Here is a 23,067-nt window from a genome sequence, read left to right on the forward strand (position 1 = left end):
TGAGAATATATATATTCATACATTCTCTTCAATAAAGATAAAGCGATAAACCTTTTTCATAAAATGTTTCACACATGAAAGTAAAATCCATTAAAATTCGGAAAGATTTAATAAATTTCAAAAAATATAATAATACGTTTGATACAATTTTCGAATGATTAACTCGAATAGAAGTGTACTTATATCCGATATTCACAAAAAGTAGTTAAAAATATATTTTAAGTTAAAACGTGATAATTTTAAGTTAGAAGTTAAGAATTTGATAATTTTATGATACACGATAATCTTAATTAGACCAAATACATGAGTATTAACGAATTAATTAATCAACATTGACTCAACTCTTGCTAGAAAATCAGTTATTTTACGTTTTCGGTTATTTCTGCGTTTATTTATTTTAACTAATTTTGTTGTAACTTCATTATTTTACTTATTTAATTATTTTACGTACTGAAGATGGCCACATCTTGGCCGAAACGTTTATATTTATTTATGTCAACTTGAGAAATTTTTAAATAGGTATATGACTTTCACTAATTACGTTTAGCGTGTAGCTTTTTTGCTCTTTATTTATATATTATATATTTAAGTCACGTTTGACAAATTTAATTTAATTTTAAGTTAGTTTCGATCCAATGTTCAGAAAGAATCAAATCGAACTGTCTGACAAGAACCTGCGATGCGATATACGGCAGCCGATGAAAATTGATACCTGATATATAGCGCACGGGTACTGAAAGGGTTAAAGCTGCGCACGTGAGTTATGAAAGCGCGATGTTCGTGGAATATTACGTAGCGTATACGAACGTCAATGTGAGATATCGTTCCTCTGGACACAATAAAACACGAAATCAATCCGATATCCGTATGTGCCAGCGGATTAGGTGTCGATATAATTGCGGGTATTTCTTCGAGATATCTCCATTTCTTTTTTATTAAAATCTTTATTTAATCGTGTTTTCTTATATACCTCCTGTACTTTAATGAATCGGGTTCTTTATGTATCATCATTATATTACTTATTATTATTTATATATTTGTGTTATTATTTTGTATTATAAACGTATTGTATATATAGTGTATCTACTTTTTATTTTTTATTTGAGATCTAATATTCTTCGAAATTCTATTAATGTATTTACTTGTAAAAATCAAAGTAAGAAAAGCTGTTTAAAAAAAGCTTCTTAAAAATAATTCTTAAAACATCTTAATTTTTCAGGTGCACTTTGTTAAATGCACCTCTTTGGTTCTTATACAATTTTCCGTAAAGATGCTTTAAAATTATGTATAACGTAGTAACGTATAACTTTCAATGAAGCTTCTCTTTCAGAGAAGAATAATTTTATTTTCTCGTGCACTTTTCCTCTTTTTCTATGGCTTTATTCTCGAAACGGACACAAGTGCAACGGATTCGAGCACTCGCGAAGATATATCGGATTGCTCGCGGTCGCCAGATAATAAAATGAATCCGCCAGATAAACGTGGCCGATGGATCACTGTGTCGTCACCGAGCCGTGGTCTGTTTTTCATAACACACCACGTAAACCACGATAACTATACCTTTTAGCGCCGCTTCCCCAATCTAAAACCGAATATCTACGTCAACAGATACCGAATTCTCGTGGAAATAAAAAAACGGCAGAGATAACACATTCATCAATTTCATTTTTTACAAGAGGCGCAGCATTTTGTATACACAATATACACAATAATGTTACATAAGAAATAAATATTTTTATATCGCTTTCTACGCGATACGTAACAATTAATGCAATTAGCTTCTAAAACTTGTATCTGTTTGATTTATATTTTTTAGATCTAACGGAATATACCAATCAGATGCAAGAACTCACTAAGCGCTCAGTAAGCGGTTGTACTACAATACTAATACGCTTTAAAATCATAACTACGAAAAGTACTCCTGACACCGCTGATCGCATAATCTCAAAATTGGCATAAAGATAGCGTCAGAGCGTTTATCATCTCTTTGCTATGCAGCAAGAAGACGCTGCAATATACAAGGATGTTTAATTCCCAAGACTCTTTGCAATGTATTTAATATTTAATATTTCAAACGGGATTGTCTTGCGTATATCTTATATATCATCGGCTCTTAGCGTTAATCTCACGTTAGAACTATAACAATATAGAGATTGCGAGATAATATACCTCTGACATAAGTAATAACCCAAATTTGAGTCGATTATTACAAACCGCGTTAATGGTTGTAGACAAAAGTGCCAGTTTGTTGTCACTTTTATTTATATAAACTTCTGCGCTTATCAATTTTTAGAATGGTGTATTAAAGTAGAAATTAATGCTGATTGTCATATGGAGTTAATTGCTGGAGTTAATTGCCGAAAAGCTTATAATTCGATAAATATAAGACAAAATATTCTTTTCTTTTTTTTACTACAATATAAGAAAATACTGCGGATACAATATTAAATTAAATTGTATAAAATGGTTTATGCCGAAAGCGTCGTGTAAATATTATTAACAATGACTTTTTTTTAAGAAAATAAAGTTGGTGAATAAATATTTCTCACCTATTTTGTTTTTTAATTCGTTTTTAACATTATTAATCGCGTCATCATTATTTTCTATATTGCTAGAAAATAATATGTCTTAGATAATTTTTATTATAATTAATTAATCATTATTGTAACAACGTTTATAAATACAATCTCTTACTAAAAATGGCCATATAAAATAGATTGACTCAAAACGAGGGATTAGGTGACAATCAATTTTAATCTCTTTAAGTCGACATGTTTTTAGAGAATATGTTTATGAATATAATATTTCTCATAGATATATTTTCCATTTTTCGTATAGAAACTATAATACGAAAACAAATTATGTATTTTATGATTAAAATATTTTCCTTATATTACTATTATTTCACGAAATATAGAAATAAAAACTATTTTTTGTATGTTTTATTCATATAAAATATATTACTATTTTGATTTTTTTACTAAACTAGTTTTTTCAACAGGGTCTTTTCTTGTTAATCAGTTTACTGGTAATAATTCATATATAAACAAAAAGAAGTATCACACAAATATTTTTTTAATCATGTTACTTGACTTTAAAATTTTGATCCTAGATTTATCATTAGCGATCTAAAAAAAAATCTTTATACTGGATACATTCCATGTAAAATACGAAATTATTCGTTTTCACTAGTTTTGGCTAAAACGTTAATTTCGAGTACATCATTTCGATAAATTGATATATAATATCTAAGAGATAGATATGTTATAACGTATATAGTGATTAAAATCTTACATTCACTATTCTCTACAAAAATCATTATTTAAAACTGTGACAACCGGTCTCTACTATACAGAACATTATGGGCAGATTACTTGCGAATTGTACAAAGATTCACATTTTTACTTTCTTTAATTACTTCACAATTGGATCAAGATTGATCGGAGACGAATCAAAAGTACACTAAAAGAAATAAAGTCTGAAGAATCTTCTTATAATCGGGTGTCGAATTAATTTTACCTACATTATTTTCTGACCAAATGCGATTTTAAGCTCAACAAATGAGCAATAATACACGCAATGTTATATATCTAAGGTCAACCTCGCACTGATAAATGATCGACCGAACTCCTAATGGCGGTGGCTCTCGGGTAAGACACCTTTATCGGGTCTCGAATCGCGTTCTAGGTCAAAGCCATCAGCGAAACACAATGCGTTGCATGCGAAATCATCGGACTTGCGATTTGTTCTTGGTTTCTTTTCCTTCTCGACGTAATTCGGAAAGATTCCATCCGGTTCAACGGCTCGCGGCCGATATTACCGACAAATCAGAAAACAGCCAATATAAAGTCGGATATTCTTCATAATGATATTTCTCATCAATAACACTGATCAATAAAATTTCACTTTTCTTATATGTTAAACTGATCAGTTGAGATCTCTCATAGTATTTTTTGCACTAATTTCAAATCTATCTGCCAAAATGAAGAGAGTTCTTCGGGAAAATGCAAAAATTTAAAAATTCCTTTATCTATGCTGCTTAAATATAAATAAATAATTCATAGAAAATAGCTACTAAATTTAATACAATTTTCTACTTATAAAAAGCTTCGAACAAAGAGAAATAATTATAGAAATGATTTCATACAATGATATATTAGCAAAATGTGTAAATTTTTATAAAGATACGTTATAAAGATATGTTAGTTATAAAAAATTGGTACCATAGGATAAATTCTAATCTCATTTTCAAAATAAAAAAAAATACATTAAAAAAATTAGTCAAAATAACCCAAACAACAAATTTAACAAAATTATTGTCGACTAATAATGTAATCAATAATTTCGAATTGTATGAAATTTAACATGTAAAAAATATGATACAAACGTTTATACAAGAGAACAAAAATTTTAATTTAATTCTATGAACAATCGCTAAAAAAAATTCTACAAAAATGTACAAAAAGATTTTTATTTCTTAATATTAGTTTCTACATAAGAAGGAATTCGAAATTTGAATAATAAATTGGCATAATAACAAAAAGACATTATGTGTCTTGCGTGGATTTTAAATATTTTCGAACATGAGATATCTTAGAAGCGTTTAGAAAAGATAATATCTCGGTCATGTGCATGCTAAGCTTTTGCAATGTTTAATAAATGTATGCAATAATGTAAAAACAATATAAATATCTGCGTACGTGTTCCAATTCTAGTAGTAAAAAATTCTAAAATCTTTGAAAGAATTTTAAAAAAATTTATTTTTAACTCTTTTTATTTCTATTTCGCGAAAAAACATTTATTTCTAACTTTTCTTTTGCGATTCAAACTATTTCTCAATAATAAATAAATGAAAGTATTTCGTTCTTCGGTTCATCAAATCAAATTAATCTAATATGAATAAAACAAATTTTGATTACTATTAGGAGAATGGAAATAAAAAAATATAATTATCGATTATAATTATGTAACAATTCGAATGCATGAAAAATTATCCGATAGATGTAATAATGCATTATGTCCAGTTCAATTCGATATAGAGTTATAAAAGATTAAACATTAATTTTTATGCAAGAAAAAATTCGAATCTTGATAAGTATAGGATGTCTTGGAAGCATTCGAGAAAAACAATGTCTCGTTTGTACATAAAAAAATTAAATTATTAATCTGATTGAATGTCTGCAATTGCTTATAAAAGTTTTATCACATCACGGGTATATATTGCGAGTAAAATGGATCACAGATTTCATAATCTCGAAGAAGCTTGCATTTCCATTTGTAACAATCTTATCATAAATAGCATCCTAAATTCCAAGTTAGTGAAATTTCAGGAGTTTTTTTAGGAATTTTTTGAAATATATTAAATTTCAGGATAATTCTAGGATTCAAGGATATTCAAGAATCGCTGAATCCTTTATAATACATATAACAATAGTTCAATAGAGACAGCAACTTTGCAATTGTCATTCTTTGATAAAATTGATTTGTACATTTAGATGCAGTGAGGGACTAAGAGCAAGATCAATTATATTGATGAATTTTATAACAGTTGTAAAGATATTTTTTCTGCTAAGCGTGCAACTAATATACATTTCAAAATCCATATGTAATTTTTAAACATTTTTGCAAATTTTTACAGCAACATTTATAACCTAGCGAAGCCACCACCCGACTGTTGAAAATTTCTTTAATATGCTTAGCATTATAACATTTCGAGATATTTCTGTCCATGTATATGCGACTGATCGGAAAGAATCCAGCAGTCTGCTCTCCTCAAATTATATCATAAATCGAAATTGTCAATGTATTTATAGCAGCCACGTGCACGACAGTACGAAGGCATCCTCGAGATATCCTCGAAGACAAGAGAAAGAAAGAGAGAGAGGGTGTCTTCCCTCTTTCCCTCTTTCCCCAATCCGTGGCAGTGAAGAACGCGATTCGTTTGGTGAAATCAATTCTGATAGCTAGCATCCGAGCATCGCGATTATCCGGCACGCTGCCCGATTAATTTGCATCTCGAGGGACCGTAAATAAGCGGGCTAACTGCCCGATCGGGAGGGAGGAAATCAAGTTCGATGTGTATCGATTGCGAGTCGCGAGTCAACTTCAACAACCGAGTTTCATAAGACTCAAGTGATGACCGCAAAAACGATTACTTAATTTATTTTAAAAAGAATTGTTTTTGTAATTCCTATAAGTAGCTATAAATAGTTGTCAGGATTTAAAAGCTTATATTTTAACGAGAGAAATCAAATCGAGTCGAAATCTGAGAATCTGAAAAACATTAACTTTTCCTAAATCAATAGTACTAATCATCATCGTTACTGATTATTTAAATATGAAGTTGTCATAAAAAACTTTAAATCGAGTTTTCCTAATATTTCCTCAATATTTTTAATTATTGTAACTGTTCCTTTTCTGAAACTTCTGAAGAATTTATTGTTATATCTGTCCTCCTAGGATATATTTTGGTGCTCTTATCTATTTTGACATTTTATCTTCTGTCAGATTTGACAGAAACCTTTCAACATGATTTATAGTCTCTTCGACCTTAAACCTGAACAAAATTTTTTCAAATGACTGTAAAGGAAATTCGCGATTGTTGTGAAATACTTAATCCCATTCCTAACGCGGATCAGAAGGGGATAAAATAACGACGAATTGCCGTTGAGAATGGTGGTGCCGGTGTTCTTTCTCGGTGCTCTGGGATGAGCTGGCGACGCGACGTGTACGATCGCAAGGTCCCTGGGGATCGACATGGTGACGGCGCTGGGTGGCACAAGCCAGCATCCTTATCTCAAACTGGGGACCCATACGCCACACACTCTCTCGTCATATGGTCTCGTCGACGTCCTCTCGCCTGGAGGATTCGACCACCAGTTGCAGTATTGACACGACTACCGCTCGGTCGTGACGAGTGGATCGGTGTTTTCGATTCCATGTCTCTTCTCTTTCGCAACGTTCGGACGCGCGCGAAATTTTGAAGGTGTCTTGCACTCTACGGCGTTTTGTTACCAGTTTTTATTGTAATTCTGTATTTTAAAAATCTCGAAATCTCTTGATCATGAAAAGAAAAATCGCAGACGTGGCATTGTACATTTCTTAGAATGCTCATAATGCTCGCTATTACTTCTCAATTTTAAAGAGACAAATAGTACAAGATTGCGATTATGATCTAATACAAGCGGTTCTTAGTCTTCTTATCGTGCTAAATATACTGCAAATAAAAATCTATCTTTGTTAGATTCACGCGAATAATGATGCGGTGATCAATAAATAGAATCTTATTAATTGATATTGAGAAACACGATTGACAATTGAGTCAATCTTAGGAGCAATCATGTAAACGCCAGTTAGAATTATTCTGAAAGTCTTTGTTGCGTATAATCGTCAACTTGTATGAAAATTTTTTGAGATCAGCTGCATCCTAGTTTTGATTTAATTTCTCGGTATCATGATCGAGGAAGCTACGACATTCGATGTGAGTACACAACGTAATGTCATATTTAATTGCATAACTATGCGATATGTACTTTATATTTGACAATATCATACTTGACTGCATACATATATGGAAAGAATAAGTTTGTTAAAAAAAAATCTAAAAATTTAGGTAGATACAAATCTGAAAACATAATTTTATTGGACCATCAATTACACAGAACGCTCAAACATAATGAATAATGCTGCAAAATTTACAGTTTAGCAATCAGCTTCAGCAAAATTATTTTGATAATAATTTTGATAACTTCATAAAATTGTTTTTAGATCTATATCTAGCTAAATTTTTAAATATTTTGGCACAATCGTTTTTTACGCGTATCTACTTTTTTGCATCAGTTAAATTCTATACAATTTGTTTAAAAACGGGATAAAATTGGGATAAATTTACTAGGATAAACCTGGAATAAACGAGATAAATACCTATCAAAACTATCGTAAAATGAGAATTGAGTGTTGATTCACGTGTCAATATTTATAAATTCAGACTTATAAAATAATTAAAAAAAAAATATATATATATATATATATTTATCTTCATCTACAGATGACAGACGAGCAACTGTTCTCCGCCCTTGGCTTCACAATGGATACTAGCATCGAGAGACAGCTATTTTCCCCGACCAAGACGAATCTACCTAGCGATTACGAAATCTCGAGTACACTCAGCGATGACTTCGGAATATTCGACAATCAATTAAACATAATAAATCCGACAGATTGCTATACTGACTTAACTTGTTCTCCGCAATCATCTTGGAACGACTGGTCGACCACCAATACCCCTACATCGTCAGGTATACCTTTTTTATAAACCTTTTTTAGGTATACCTTTTATATATATATAAATTATTTGTTAATATATATTATATATATATATGTATATATATAAAACCAGACTGTAATTAAGTTCAACATAATGCAACGTTATTCTCGTTTATTGTGAGATCTGCTTACTTTTATTAGAAAAAAATTCTAAATTTACTATTCTAGAGATGCTCTGAGAATCTTCTAATACAAACAGACTTTTCTTAAAATGTGTGCTTAATAATCACAGGTTATTTTAGCGAATTGGGTGAATTGGATTCAGAGCTGGACTGGTGTCTAGAGAAGAGCTGGGATTCCGGTCTTCCAGAAAGAACACCATTGTGCACTGCAGGATGCGAAGGATTTTTGCATCTACCGCCTCTGTCGAATCCGCAACAGATGCCACAATATGAGGAACCATTGCTAGTACTTGGCATCGATTTACGAGCGTTGGAAAACACATTAGGAACAAATACGATAGGTACAGGATGTACATTTTAATTAAAATAACGTCAGCATTAAAGTGATGAAGTTTTTTCGATTGCGACATGAAAAGAAGAGAATAATGAGATTATATTGTTTAAAATAGCAAGATACTATTTTAAATCATTATCTTAATAATTATACATGAAGACAATTAAAATGCATCTTAATTGCAGATTATAACAACAATCAGTTAAACGACAATCTCCTAATCTCATCAGCAGCTACTGCCGCTTTAGCAACCCACGATTATACTAATCGTAGTTTAGCAAATGCGTCCGAAGATCGATGCTTCCCATGTACTTACCAAGGATGTCTAAAAGTAATCTTGAGACTTTACGAGATTTATTTGTCAGCTATATTATTAGTTATTTCATGTTCATACGGAAAGAACAATTCTATTGAAGTATCTAAAAACTTAGCTAACTATAGATCTGAAAATAATTTTGTTTCGATCACCAAAAGAATTATGTAGAACTTTCAAATTAATTGTTAGAATGCTAAAAATTTTTTATAGCACTTTTGTCAACACTTAAGTATTTTATATAATTATTTTAATGATTCAATACAATTATTTTCAACAAAAACCGTTCTTTTCATGTAGTCTTTTAAAAAATAAAAATAATTACAATCTGTGACTCATTTCTTATCTGTGAAAATCATTTTTATATCATAATCGAGTTTTTCTGAAAGATTAATGAATTTTAGATTGATTCTCTCTTAAGAAGAGTTCTATTAAAAATTGAGTCCTAGTTAAAATATAATATTTATTTCTTTTCATTTTAGGTATACGCCAAAGCATCTCATTTGAAAGCTCATTTACGCCGACATACTGGCGAGAAACCGTTCGCGTGCACTTGGACCGGTTGCGTATGGCGTTTCAGTCGATCGGATGAACTGGCGAGGCACCGACGATCGCATTCGGGCATTAAACCGTACTCGTGCGAGATATGCTCGAAAAAATTTGCACGTAGCGATCATCTGGCCAAGCATCGTAAAGTGCACCGGAAAAATACCTACCCATTGTTTCACGGGGCTAGAGGACTACGTAGCGGCAAGATAAATGTTTTACCATCAGAAATCTAAAATTCCTCTTTTAAAATTTCTTTTTAACTTAAGAAAACAAGCCAAAGTTTATCACTAAGAACACGAAACGTCTACAACATCATTTCTATATAATCGACAAATAAAGTACTTAAACTGATTCTATATAAAGATAATTTCTGCCAATTTAATGATGTAGATTGGTTTTTTTTTTTATATTTTCGGCGGCTAATCTTCCTTGAAGTTATAATACACTTATTTGTGTTTCTATTCAAGAATCATTAGTATTAACTCTAATGAAATAGTATCATAAATTAGTTAAGATAATCAAGAGATTATATAAATTAAGATAATGCCAGAAAATTTTTTCGAATACCAGAAAGCAAAATTAGTGCAATAAACCGAAATTACATTGAAATGAATGAAATTCATTCAATCTAGTATTAGTGCGACTAGTCTTTATTGGCGGCAGTTAACGTTATTTCGATAAAAAATTGTTATCAATGTCATATAGAATAAAATTACGAAAAAAATGCATTATTTTATATCTTATTTTTCATATGTTTTACATCGTTTATAATGTTCTTTGTAAAAATTAACAATTAAAATTGTTAATATAATCGTAATTATCGAAGACAGATATTTGTGTGCGAATACTGGCTATTTTAATATTCAATAATTAACATTTCAAAATAAATAATTGCATTAAAGAGCATTAAAGAGCAAGAAAACAAGAGAAATCATATTATTATTAATTCTTACCTTGTCTTTTGCAAACGGCCGCCGAGAATTTATGATGCTACTTCGTTTTCGCCATGTACCCCAATACGGAGGACGGCGATTTTCGTTGAATTGCAGTAATTTCGGCCGGTGCTTCTCCAAGTTATGCGTGTTCGTTATAATGTTAGAACTGCCGTCATTGTCATCGTCTGCACAATCAATTAAATTCATTAAAATATTTTACAAATTGTATTAAGAAATTTATATATCATAAACATGATTTTTACCTAATAGGATAATTTCATCTTTTGTTTCCAATGGCCACGTTTTGGAGGAAGTACGTGGCACTATTCTTCCTTTTTTAATATCTTCGAGATATAATTCAATTTTATCTAAATCTATGTTACACTTATTATCAAACAATAATTTATCATGTTCAGTCAATTTTCTTCGACAAATCGGTGCGATTCTCATGTCGGCCTTTATTTCAAAAGGCATAAAATTTTTCACTCCAATAACACTCTCTTCCTCCACTGATTTAACCTCCTGCTTTTTAGGAACAAAAAAGCTCGCAAAATTCGAGGCAGCTTTCTGCTTCTTGCGTTCGGCTTCCAGTCGTTCCTCTTCTTTCTTTCTTTTCTCTTCTTCCTTAGCTTCTTCTCGTTTTTTCCGTTCTTCTTCTTTCGCTTCCTTTTCTTTTTGTTTTTGTCTAGAAATAAATAATTTTTTAATATAAAGGAAAGTATACAACACAAAATGCAGTAAAGTACAATTGTTCTTACTCGATCTCCATTTGTTTCTTAAGTTCCTTTAATTCTTTTTCCTTTTTCTTTTGTTCTTTTTCGATTTTCTCTTTTTCTTCTTTTTCTCTCTGCTTCTCTTCTTTCTCCAATCGCCGATTTGCTTTTTCCTCCTCCCGTTTTTTTTTTTTTTCCTAGCATATAAGAAATATAAATGAATTGATATGCATATGTATATGTACAATACAATCACATCAATTTAAACTTATTTTATAAGTAAACAAAAATAAAATGTACCTCTCTTCTATTTACATACCATTTTTAATTTCTGCTTCTCTTCCTTTCTTTTGATAATTTCCTGTCTCTTTTGCAATTGTTTTGGTGTTAATTTTTTAATTTTATTCTTAATATCTTTGTCAGTTTTTGGAGTAACAGGAGATGCAGGTTTGTCTGTTTCTTTATTTCTATTCGATATTGATGTATCTAACTCGCTCGAAGCCTCGTTATCCGAAGATAAAATAGTAATATCACAGTTCATTTTCTGAAGAGAAAGATCTGTATCCTTATCAACAATATTATTATCTATTTCACTTAGTTGAGACGTATCTAATTCAGATCGAATACATTGTGCGTCTAAGCTTTCATTCATACAGACTTCATTTGTTTCCTTATGTACAGATATATCTTGACAATTTTTCTTATCTTTTAATTCAAGTAAATTATTATCATGATTATTATCTTTTTGTTCAGATAAATTATCGACATGATCACTTTTTTCAATTTCCTTGTAATTTTCAATTTCTGTTTTTTTTAGAAACTTAGTTAAGGCACCAGATTTCTGTTGAGATTTATCCAGTTTCTTATTTTTTCCTAAAGTATTTCTTTTAGATGTACTATCGATTTTCCTATCTTGCTGATCACTTTGCTCGAGATCTTCCTTTTCATCATCTAATATTATTTCAATATCTTCGCTAACATCAAGTTTTTTCTCGCTTGCATCTTCTTTTTTCTTCTCAGGTACTTTTCTGACCGAATTCTCTTTTGTTGCAAGTTTTAACACTTTAGAGCTCTTAAGCTCTACCAAAGGCGACTTTATTTTCCTCTTCTTCGTGTTAGACTCATTATCTGTACTGTTTGGTGATTTGGAGGAACTTAATATTTGAAATGGTAGTTGTGCTAAAATAATGAAATAATTGTGTAATAAACACTTGCACTATAAATATAAATGTTACAATATATACACGATAAGTTTATTTGCATTGCTTAAATTCCCAAAAATTTTTTTCACTCAATAAATATATATTAAGATACTTAAAAACATGAAATAAATATATATATTGAAATATATATATTGAAAAGAGAGAATGCAAAGATGCAAAAAGTACAAGCAACACAAACTTATTTAAATGTATGCAATATATTTATAAGAAAATCAAATTACCTTGTCTCATTTTCTTTTTTTTCTTTGGCGTTACTTCTTGTATCATACAATCACTGTCTTCCATTGAACCGTCCATACTTTTTATTTGTTAAATCTGATACATGCAGGATGCTTTCTATTTAATGACACAAATTGACACATTCATCATTCTTGATATTTATCTTTTTTGATATTTAATGAGTAAAGCTTGATCTATAGTGTTCTTTGTTTCCTGTTTCTTTTTACCTCATGCCTTTTTCCTTCTTGATCAATTATTGTATTTTGCGTATTTATTTCGAAGTTAACTTTTATCTCAGGCGATAAAAAATGAAAAACGGGATAAGAGACAAAAAGACAAAATATTAAAAAATATCAAAAAGAAACAAGAAACAAAAGCATCTTGCAAAATAGGCTTAAAAAGTAGTAAATAGCAAGAAACAGGAAACAAAGAGCATATTCATTAGATTTTGCAAAACGATATTTGTGTCGATTTGTGTCACTTGTCATCAAATGAAAAGTACTCACCACTAAACTTTGGAGTTTTTTTGTTTTTATAAAGAATGTTGAAGTTACAAAAATAAGACTGCGCGTTTTCGCTAAGTGGTTATTGAATTGTCATGAATTTACCTTGTTTTTAAAATATCACAATATTTTTAGCATTCCTCAATTACGTTATTATTATATGGAACAATTAGAACTGTCAATGTGATCTTGTCGCTATAACCTAAACGAGAACAAATCGTCAAGACAGTTCGGCTAATTTTTGAAGAATATAACGTCGCGTGAACAACGAAGACGTGTAAAAAAAATTATGAATTGAAAGAAATGCAATTTTCACTTTTAAACAAACGTCACATTAAATAACACAAATAACATACCGCCAATTCTATATCACACAGCACAGCATACAGTCTTAATGAAATCCGCGGGAAAACGCGTGAAAGGAACAACTTCATCGATATCTCGATCGGCGCGATTTGAGATCTGTTCTTCATTCTTGCACTACGTGAACAGGAACCACTGAAGGTCGATTGTGTATCTTGAAATTAATCCTCTAATTAGAGTCCACCTGTTCTCCGGTTTTATTCCGGTGTAATTGGTCCAATATTTTTCATCTATTCCATTTAAATGCATAATGAAAATACATTATTATCTGTATTATATAATCGTATTCAGAACGCGCTTAAAACGATATTAGCGCGCTAACATGCTATAATTTATGTTACGCATACTACAGAATTTTGGAGATAAAAGCGCGTTCTGAATACGAACTTATGTTTTTATTTGAAATGTATGATGCATGGCCATGGATTTGCTGTCGTAACATTTATGACACTACTAAATTTTTATGTTTTTTTTTTTAATTTCAATTGCCAGCTAGGGAAACGGTTCACTTGCATACTGTAGCAATTGCCCATTGCCAATCACAGCGACTTCTGTATAGGGATTTTTTTTTTAGTGCTATGATTGGCTTGTGCGTAATTGGCTCATGGGCAATTGTTATATATTTGTCAGCTAGTTATCTAGCCTACGTTCCAAAACTTCCTTTCCTTTTACTCGAAATATATAGTACACGTAATGCATAGTCTACAATGGGCAGTAACAGTAGTGGATTAAAGAGTAGGTGTAGAAATCGACCAATCATAGTTGATTATTTTTCTCACATTCAACGTATATAGAATAAAATCTTCTTCGGAAAAAAAGTTTTGGAACGTAGTCCTGAATTAGCGGAATCCATAGTCTGTTCTTAATCTTAAGCAATGTCTTAAGATGCTAATATAGTTCTCTGATTGGTTCATGCACTAGCTAAAGTTTAATAGCGTATTCAATTTAAGAGTCCTCTACATAGAAGTCTTAAGTAGGAAACTAACCAATCACAATCAAATATAAGGAGAATACTCGATTAGAATTGGTCAGTTTCCTATGACTTAAGACTCCATGACTCTTACGATTTCTACGTAGAGAAAGAAAGAAGCAAAAGAAGAGCTAAATTTTGCAAGAAATGCAGCAAAAAGAACAGACCATTAACTCGGAATCGGATCGAATCAAGTAAATCAAATACACTATAAGACCATCTCGAATCTTGAGAAATAGATTTCTCCTATCTATGGATTCCATTTCTAAAGTCCCTCTAAAAAAACAGTCAGGCCACCGGCCCATGTTTTTGGTTGACTCATGTTAGCTTGTCCTCACTGTGACAGGACGAATGTAAGGAGAAATGGCACGCTTATTGAAAAATTTATAGACGTAAAATAACGCAAAATATTCTTTATTAATGTATATATTTTATATTATAATCACAAGGAAATGTTAGAATTGTAAAAAATAATATAATAGTGATAAAGAAATATATAATACAATTTGTTTAATAAAAATATAAAATATCAAATAAAAATATAGCTTTAAATAACGATACAACTAGTATCAAATGTGTTCCATGCATATCTTCGGCGGAAGAGTAATAAAAACGAAATGTAAAATCAAAACAAAAAAGCCAAGCTAGCTTAAAAATTGGGGATGAAACAATATCCAAACAAGACAAACACGTTCGTCCCGGTTTAAGCGGGGAACATTCTTACATAATGTATAACACATAAGACATAAGAAATCCAACCAATCAAAATTCTTTATTTCATAAAAAGGAAAGAAATGAAGAACTTTGATTGGTACATTTTCTTATACACTATACATTATGCATAAGAAAATGAATCAATCAAAATTCTTTATTTCTTTCCTTTCCTTAAAATAACGGATTCTGTTCGATTTTCTTAAGTCTCATGTTTTATCCAAGAGCTATGCTCCCCGCTTAAGGGTATATTCACACAACTTGCATAGCCTCATAACGTATGCAAGTTTGTGTGGATATATTCTTAAGTGAGAATTATAGACTCTTGCATAATTCATAATACACATAATGCATAAGAAATTGTACCAATCGAAATCCTTCGTTTCGTTTCTTTCCATGAAAAAAAAAAAAAATTTTACCTACGCTATCGCGCTCGTAACATTTATTATGAAAAGTCTTATGAGAAACGCGATCGCGCTTCTTAGCAATCAAAGGGTTGTGAATATTTAAAACAAAAACCAAAGCCAAATATAAAAGCTTATAAAAGCTTTAAAAGCTTATTATTATCTTAATTATAAAATTGTTATTATTTTGTAGATGTTCAATTCCATTTTGCTCTAGTTTTTTGAAACAGTCGGAGGAATAAATTTGGATGCACTATAATAGTGCTCGACAATGGTTTATTGTAAATCACTTTTTTCATTCAAATATTAAATGCCTTTAAGTAGATATTAATAAATCACACGGTTTCACGATGAGATTTTTCTTTTACAAATTATCACATTTCAACATATTGACATTTCGATTACACTCACTTGATGAAACGAGGAATTTATTAACCGATTTATTAATTAATCATTGACAATCACAAATGATTGATTATTCAGCGATTGAAAATCACACGAAAAAAGAAACACGTTTGTAAACCTGTGTAACAACACAACATGTTTATGTGCGGCAAGCAGTTGACTTTCTAGGTGTAGTTCACGCAGCGCCTTAGGCCGGGATCAGACTACGCATTGAAAAATGCGTTCCCATGGGATGCGAAAGTGCGGAACGTTCGTGATTGGTCGTGACTTCATTTCCCCGATTCTGTTCGCTAAAATGTTGCCCCATTGAGGGAATTTACGGAATGCGCAATTAGCTCTGACCAATTGCAAGAGTCTTCCCGTAGATCACTTTCATTAGATCTACTAGAATAGCGTTTGTTATTGGCTTGTATTGCGCATCCGCAAGTTTCAATGCGAAAATAAATTTTGGAAAAATCACACGTATATACAGAGATATTGCCCCGACTTCATTTTGTGTATCCATTTTAATTTTAATTTACATTTTCGCTCTTCTGTATACTATTTATATGACATTCGTATTCTGATTATATTGACTTCCGAATTTATCTGGAGACTTAATTAGTTACCTTCAGGGTTATGTTCAGATTCCCATCCAAGTGTCACAGAAGTATTACTCCATTCTTATTATTTACTGAATATCAAGGATAATGACACACCCGGAGAACACCCGGATAGGAATCCGAATACGCCTCAACTTGTTAATTAACCGCGCTCTTTAAGAGAGAATTTTCTCCGTTTAAATCAGCTTAACAAGGTTAATTTTTATAAGTATATGTATGACATGCACACATGCAGGCATCGGCGGAATCCGCAAAAGAAATAAATTTGCGCAATGAAAAACGGCGGAATCGGCGGAATGAAGTCATGACCAATCATAAATGTTCCGCATTCATGGAAATACCTAAAAGGTTGTCTTGTCCTCTCTTAGGTTTCTTTCTGGTGCAAAAATAGAATAAACCTCTGCTGCTCATGCAGAAGTACTAACTAACTTCGACACATTCGCGCCAAAAATACAAATTTTACTAGAAAATTCTTAAAACTTAAAAATTTTCTGCTAAGTAAAATTACTAAAAATTGTCTCTTAAATTTCTACTTATAATAAAATATTAAATTATATTATATTTAATCATCTGACAAATATAAAATTTATAAAAGTTTTATTTCGCTCAGGAGAATACAAATCATTATTGTAAATCTCTAGCAATTTGTAAACTCTAGGACTGTTTTAATCTTTGGCGATTAGATTTGTCTTCCACTATTCTATCACGAGCATCGTTCTGCATGTATATATAATAGTATAGCATCCAACAATAAGTTATACCAATAGCACAATATAGAGAAGTAAATGCTAATGGTAAGAATGGCAGTTTGTCGCCGAGCAACAATTTATGCAGTACCACTTCGTAGACCGTAACTAGTGGCAACGGTATTACATACAGCCATTCATGTAATCGTAATAGAGGCTTGCCATGATGATTAGTCAAGATTAAAATCGATGAAAGCATATACGCCAGTGATAACAGTAATTTCAGAGAAGACAAGTTATCGGGATATAGCAATGGCAAGAGAGCAGTTTGTCCAGCATTGCTTAAAATAATGAATATGCGCGCATCTTCCGCATGTAGTGCTGCGAGGACGCTAAAATTATTATAAAACATACTATATTATTACATTTTTAGCACTACAAATAAATACATATTTCATAAGATAATAAGACAGTAACAATTTATATGATATAATTTATTTAATACTTATTATATTAATTAACTTATTATATTAATTAAACTTATTATATAACAAAGTCTGATCACGAAACAGAGTTTGAATGAAACTATATGTATATAAAAAAATTGTTCTTTCTCACTCTTGTTTTAACAACTTCTCATGACTTGACTCTGTTGTAAAGCATATAGGACTTACCACAAAGGAATAATTGCGGTTAATATAGCTTTCTCATGTACGTGCCAGCCAAACATGAATGAACTTAAAGCACATAGTACAATGCACCTAATAAAATCTTTCGAGTTCACGTAAGGCTTCTTATATAGACACCATAATGCAGGCTAAAATAATTATATTAGTTTAATTTATTCGTGCGTGCGCGCGCGCGCACGAATAAATTGTGTGTGTGTAAAACATAACAAAAAAAACAGTAAAATATATTTAGGGGCCGATTCTGTAACTTTTAACGACAATCGTTGATGTCGTTGCACAGATATGTACATTGTACAATGACATCAACGATAGTTGTTAAGAGTTACAGAATCGACTCCTTAATACAGAAGAACAATTGAATCACTATGCACTGTATAGATAAACTTACGAGCATTATCACAAAAGTCAGAAGAAATGTAACGATAGGAGTTGGAGTGGGTAATATAAGGAAGTTCTGTTCTTGCACCAGGCCACCTGTCATTACTGCAGACTTAACATCTTTCAACCATCCCAAGCGTTTCCATATCACAGATAGCACTTTCTCAGCGCCAATATATAGGGCCCAACTATTCGCAGCCCAATATGAATGCACCAGGCCCCTTTTAAATGGAAATAAACGGGAAATTACCTAATAAAAAAAAAAAATATATATATATATATATAAATGAAATATAATCTGCGATTACATAAATATTACCTGTGATAATTGAGTTCTGAATGGACCAAAAGATACTGCTAGAACAGTCAGAACTATAAGTACAAGACTAAATAACCGCCTGAAGAACTTTCCACTGTTCAGACAATGTGATTTTACTAGCCAGACAGCGTATGCTGGTGCCACATATACATATAAATGTTTTAGATTTAATAAAATGGAAAACCACATAGCACCATTATGTACAGCACAAACCGTCATCTAAAAACGAGCTACTTTACTATAAATAAATTCACAGTATATTACAAGATTTACCTCTTTGTCAGTCTTCGAAACGTTTGCCATTGATATCAACAAAATGCCAAGCAAAAAGCCGTTGTATTGGAAATGTATATGATCGATTATCAACAGTCCTATATTGCATAATGACAGAAATGCGAAAACTATGTGGTTGTTCAAAGACTTGCAAAATGTCCTACTCATTCTGCAAAAAAAAATACTTAGATTTAGATCTATATCGCGCAAAAATCTCTCTCTCTATATATATAGAGAGAATAGATTACAGTATATAGGATTATAGAAAATAATGTGACTACCTGAGAAATATATTTTTATCTATACTTGTTTTACATCAAATTTTTTATAATAAATACGATAGAAAACATCATCAAAGATGTTTCGAATAATACAATATATCTTTATTAAATTAATTTATTTCAGATATGATTGCGCGCCGATAACTTTCAACACAGTCTGAAACGCTAATAATTCCCCCTAAATTAGAAAAACTGTAAAGAACTTATTGCAAAAAATATTACCTCAGCTAAGATTCGAACCTGGGACCTCCCAATTTTCCGGGGGCGAGTATCTTAACCAACTCGACCACTGAGACTTCTACTTGTTTTATTAATAAGAATTTTGTCTACTATTTGTTTTTAATATAGAATATAGAATAGAATCATCTTTGAATACCGTAGCACTGCTACAATAGTATATTATTTTTCTAACATCTTCTAATTACTTAAAAGATATTGAAAGAGGAAATCCGTTTCAGAAATTGATTTCTCGATTGTTTCTCACTTTGCTTTTCAAGAAATTACAAATAATTTAAATTGGATGTCTATATTGACCAGGAAAAAAATGTTGAAGTTTTGAAAAACAAAGAGCAATTTTGAAAAATAGAGTGGGAAGAAAATTTCATTTTCCAATATCATTTGCATAAGAAATAATATTTTTCTAAAGAAAAAAGATATTCTATTAAAAGAATAGTACAATATTCTTTAGTTAATTATTCAAACATTGAATGATTCAATAAGGATGAAAAATAAAAAGCAAATGCATCAATTTCTTATTAAAGTAGGGAAGTACATAATGTACTTCCTAAATTCATATTATTTTTATTAATTTAGCCTCTGTATAGCATTAAAAAATTAATCTTTTTTCTTGGAAAATGTAACTTTTTCAAGAAAGATTTATTTAATAAAAAAAATTGAATTTAGAACAGTAATGAATTACTATTTGATCTCGTAATTATTATTATATATGGCTGATAGTCATAATAATTTTTCTCTGATTGCATTCACCAAAATCACCACCATTTTATCGAAATATCTAATTAGTTTTATATTATTTGATGTTACAGCAAAAAAATTTTTACTGATTGATGCGTTTACACTAGTTTATTTGTCAATTAATAATTAACCACTATCTTACTTCTGGATCTTTTCTGGGAATTCACACTATTGCGATAATAAGATGATCAATCTACAAATTCTTATGCATAATGAGTGATAACTATGACTCAACAATATTTATATATATTTCATGCCTAATTAATTGTATTATGAGTTAACATTAGTTAATTTTATATTTCTTTTAATTTGTATTGAGAGAGAGAGAGAGAGAAGGATCAAACATTGGTCGAAATGTCTGCATTGGCTCTTAATTGGCTTTTTCAATTCTTTTTATTAGATTTATTTTTAGAGTCTTATATATAGCTTTTATATTTATTTAATAACAATAAGTTCTAAAGATTTTTTAAATTACATGTAAAGATTGTTAATATAATTAAATAAATTTCGTACTCACTCTCTTACTCCGTAAGCAAATATCAGATCGGCAAATATAACAGTGCCTCTCTGGAAATATATAGTGGCCGGTGAAGCATAATTCAAATTCTCCACCTTAAGCATTTCTGGATCGAAAAATACAGCCACTTGACTAAGGCAGTACTCAAACCACGCAAATAGAGGTGGATAATCAAGAGTCCAAGGAGATTGTGCGTTCACATACCATTCTGCAACAGGTAGACTATATGTGATGGCCAGCCAATTGCGATGTACCTCAAAATCAGTAGAGCGACTGCAAAAAAACAGATGTAAATCTCCAATATAAGTAATATTGCCAGCAAAGAGACTGTTCAAAATGTCTGCTTACTAAGTAGGAATTAAGAGAATTTTAATGCAGGTGATCAGAAGAAAGATCTTTAAAAGTACATTATTCCTCCAAAAGACAGAGGATGAGGAAGAAGAAACACCCTTTCCATCCTGTTTCATTTGAATTTCTGTTGAAATATTTTTTTCCTCGGTGGACATGTTAATTTTAAGGAAATAGATAGACCGCCACTGTGTGTCTAGGTATATTCTTTAAAATTTTGTTCTGAAAAAGGAAAATAAAAAAATGTTACCCAGAAGTCTCATTATTTTCTTTTATCTCATAAAAATAATGTAAAATTAATTGTAATATATAAATAATACGAATACGATAATAAAATAATAAAAAATACAAATATAAAATCTCATATAAAATAAAAATCTTTTTGAGGTGTTCTAAGCACTTCATCCATCAACTTGCGTATCTTTACCAGAATTATGTGTCAAGGCGCAAAATATGATAATTTACATCACTGACGAGAATAGTATCTCGTCGGTGTTTACGTGCAATGTAAACTACGTGTCATCTATGTAAACAATCTATAATATGAATCATTAAACCACTTAGCTACTTAAAGTTTAATTAAACACCTTGCTATTTATTAGCATCAATTGCGATAATCCTCGATGTCTTCGTAATTATAATAGGCGTATCAAACATTCGGCGAAGATATTCGACGCAATGTGACAAAGTAAGGTTAGGAAACGCACGTGCGATGCGTGACAATTTTAGGTTAGGTTCGACAGAGAACAACAGAAAATTGAACTCGAACAGAACTCGAACTGTCGAGCTATGATAGTTCCCGAGTTACCGCCGGCTCTACGCAAGGCTGTGCAGCTTGTTCAGAGCTTCAGTCGATGTCGCGTGACACATGATATTTGGAAGTCCAATCAGTGTCGAATGTTTAACAAAAGGCCGGAGCAGACTAAGAGCAACGACAATAAGAAGCCACGACCAAAAACAGAGCCGATTCCGAAGATCACGCTCTTGTCGCTGGACAACTCGACCACTGTGACTGTGCTGGAAGTGGCTCAGCGTTTGGCGAAACGGCGCAACCTTACTCTCATTAAAGTCAGCGAGCTCGAAGATAAGACGCAACGACCGCTCTATAAATTAATGAACAACGCCAACATTTTCGAGGAGATCAAAGAGGATAAGGACGCGCAGAAGTTGAGAAAAGGCACTAAATTATTCTACATAGCCGCAAAGATCACTGAACATGATCTATGGACGAAGACGAAGAACATGATGAAATTGTTGAACATGGGCCACAAAGTCAAAGTTGCCATCACTCTGGACGCTGCCGACGGAGTGAGTTCTGTAATTCTTTTCTGCTTGGTATACAACTGATCAAAAAATCATTATCAAGAGAATTATCAGATAAAAATGCAATAACGAAGAATTTCGTTATATTAAATACCTATTAGGTGTACAACTTTGCTTCCGCCGTTTTTTTCCGAAATTCGAGGCTTTATTGTAAAAAACTGGTTATACATTTATAACAAAGTATTGTCCATCGCTGGCCACTATTTTCTCCCATCTTTCGGGTAGCGTACGAATCCCGCGTCGAAAAAATTGGTCATCTTTTGAGGCTATCCACGAATCCAATTTTTTACTTCTTCATAAGACCGGAAGTGCTGGTCAGCCAGGCCGTGTACCATTGATCGAAACAAGTGATAGTCAGAGGGAGCAACGTCTGGAGAATACGGCGGGTGGGGTAGGACTTCCCATTTCAACGTTTCCAAGTATGTCTTGACCACTTTCGCAACATGGGGTCGAGCATTGTCATGCTGCAAAATCACTTTATCGTGTCTCTCGTTGTATTGCGGCCATTTGTCTTTCAATGCTCGGTTCAAACGCATCAATTGCGTTCGATACCGATCGCCTGTGATTGTTTCAGTCGGTTTTAACAG

At 31.5% G+C, this 23,067-nt stretch overlaps 4 protein-coding genes across 6 annotated transcripts in view; 2 read left to right on the forward strand and 2 right to left on the reverse strand.

Moving 5' to 3' along the window:
- LOC108694519 (Wilms tumor protein homolog) overlaps positions 1-9,968 on the forward strand; it is a 12,479-nt gene extending 2,511 nt beyond the window's left edge. The window contains exons 1-5 of one of the 2 annotated variants that reach the window (XM_018204083.1): positions 7,075-7,480; positions 8,048-8,297; positions 8,558-8,788; positions 8,967-9,112; positions 9,577-9,968. In XM_018204083.1, coding sequence (XP_018059572.1) covers positions 7,454-7,480; positions 8,048-8,297; positions 8,558-8,788; positions 8,967-9,112; positions 9,577-9,876 — 954 coding nt within the window. In that variant the 5' untranslated portion in view covers positions 7,075-7,453 and the 3' untranslated portion in view covers positions 9,877-9,968. Of the gene's footprint in view, positions 1-7,074; positions 7,481-8,047; positions 8,298-8,557; positions 8,789-8,966; positions 9,113-9,576 lie in introns of those variants that run through there. The other variant, XM_018204084.1, reaches the window with a different exon arrangement.
- Positions 1-13,670, reverse strand: part of LOC108694520 (chromatin assembly factor 1 subunit A-B) — a 20,356-nt gene extending 6,686 nt beyond the window's left edge. Inside the window, exons 1-8 of the mRNA XM_018204085.1 lie at positions 13,593-13,670; positions 13,240-13,438; positions 12,736-12,850; positions 11,985-12,470; positions 11,611-11,900; positions 11,337-11,488; positions 10,842-11,263; positions 10,597-10,763 (exon numbers count right to left, since the gene is read on the reverse strand). Of these exons, the coding sequence (XP_018059574.1) occupies positions 10,597-10,763; positions 10,842-11,263; positions 11,337-11,488; positions 11,611-11,900; positions 11,985-12,470; positions 12,736-12,811 (1,593 nt within the window). The 5' untranslated portion in view covers positions 12,812-12,850; positions 13,240-13,438; positions 13,593-13,670. The remainder of the gene's footprint in view (positions 1-10,596; positions 10,764-10,841; positions 11,264-11,336; positions 11,489-11,610; positions 11,901-11,984; positions 12,471-12,735; positions 12,851-13,239; positions 13,439-13,592) is intronic.
- Positions 13,671-17,345: 3,675 nt separating this feature from the next.
- Positions 17,346-21,824, reverse strand: LOC108694300 (probable dolichyl pyrophosphate Glc1Man9GlcNAc2 alpha-1,3-glucosyltransferase). 2 transcript variants are annotated; one of them, XM_018203705.1, is made up of 8 exons: positions 21,745-21,824; positions 21,158-21,379; positions 20,810-21,082; positions 19,037-19,205; positions 18,764-18,982; positions 18,455-18,694; positions 18,052-18,194; positions 17,346-17,769 (listed from the first exon to the last, which is right to left on the reverse strand). In XM_018203705.1, exons 2-8 carry the CDS (start codon positions 21,313-21,315, stop codon positions 17,346-17,348), a joined length of 1,626 nt encoding a protein of 541 aa, XP_018059194.1. In that variant the 5' UTR covers positions 21,316-21,379; positions 21,745-21,824. The 2 variants fall into 2 exon arrangements, with proteins under 2 accessions (XP_018059194.1, XP_018059195.1); XM_018203706.1 differs by lacking the exon at positions 21,745-21,824 and adding an exon at positions 21,585-21,620.
- Positions 21,825-21,930: 106 nt separating this feature from the next.
- The window catches only part of LOC108694301 (translation initiation factor IF-3-like), a 2,750-nt gene continuing 1,613 nt past the window's right edge, over positions 21,931-23,067 (forward strand). Inside the window, exon 1 of the mRNA XM_018203707.1 lies at positions 21,931-22,465. Within this exon, the coding sequence (XP_018059196.1) occupies positions 21,947-22,465 (519 nt within the window). The 5' untranslated portion in view covers positions 21,931-21,946. The remainder of the gene's footprint in view (positions 22,466-23,067) is intronic.

The sequence above is a fragment of the Atta colombica genome, unplaced genomic scaffold, assembly GCF_001594045.1.
Source record: "Atta colombica isolate Treedump-2 unplaced genomic scaffold, Acol1.0 scaffold12, whole genome shotgun sequence".
Taxonomy (NCBI): Eukaryota; Metazoa; Arthropoda; class Insecta; order Hymenoptera; family Formicidae; genus Atta; species Atta colombica.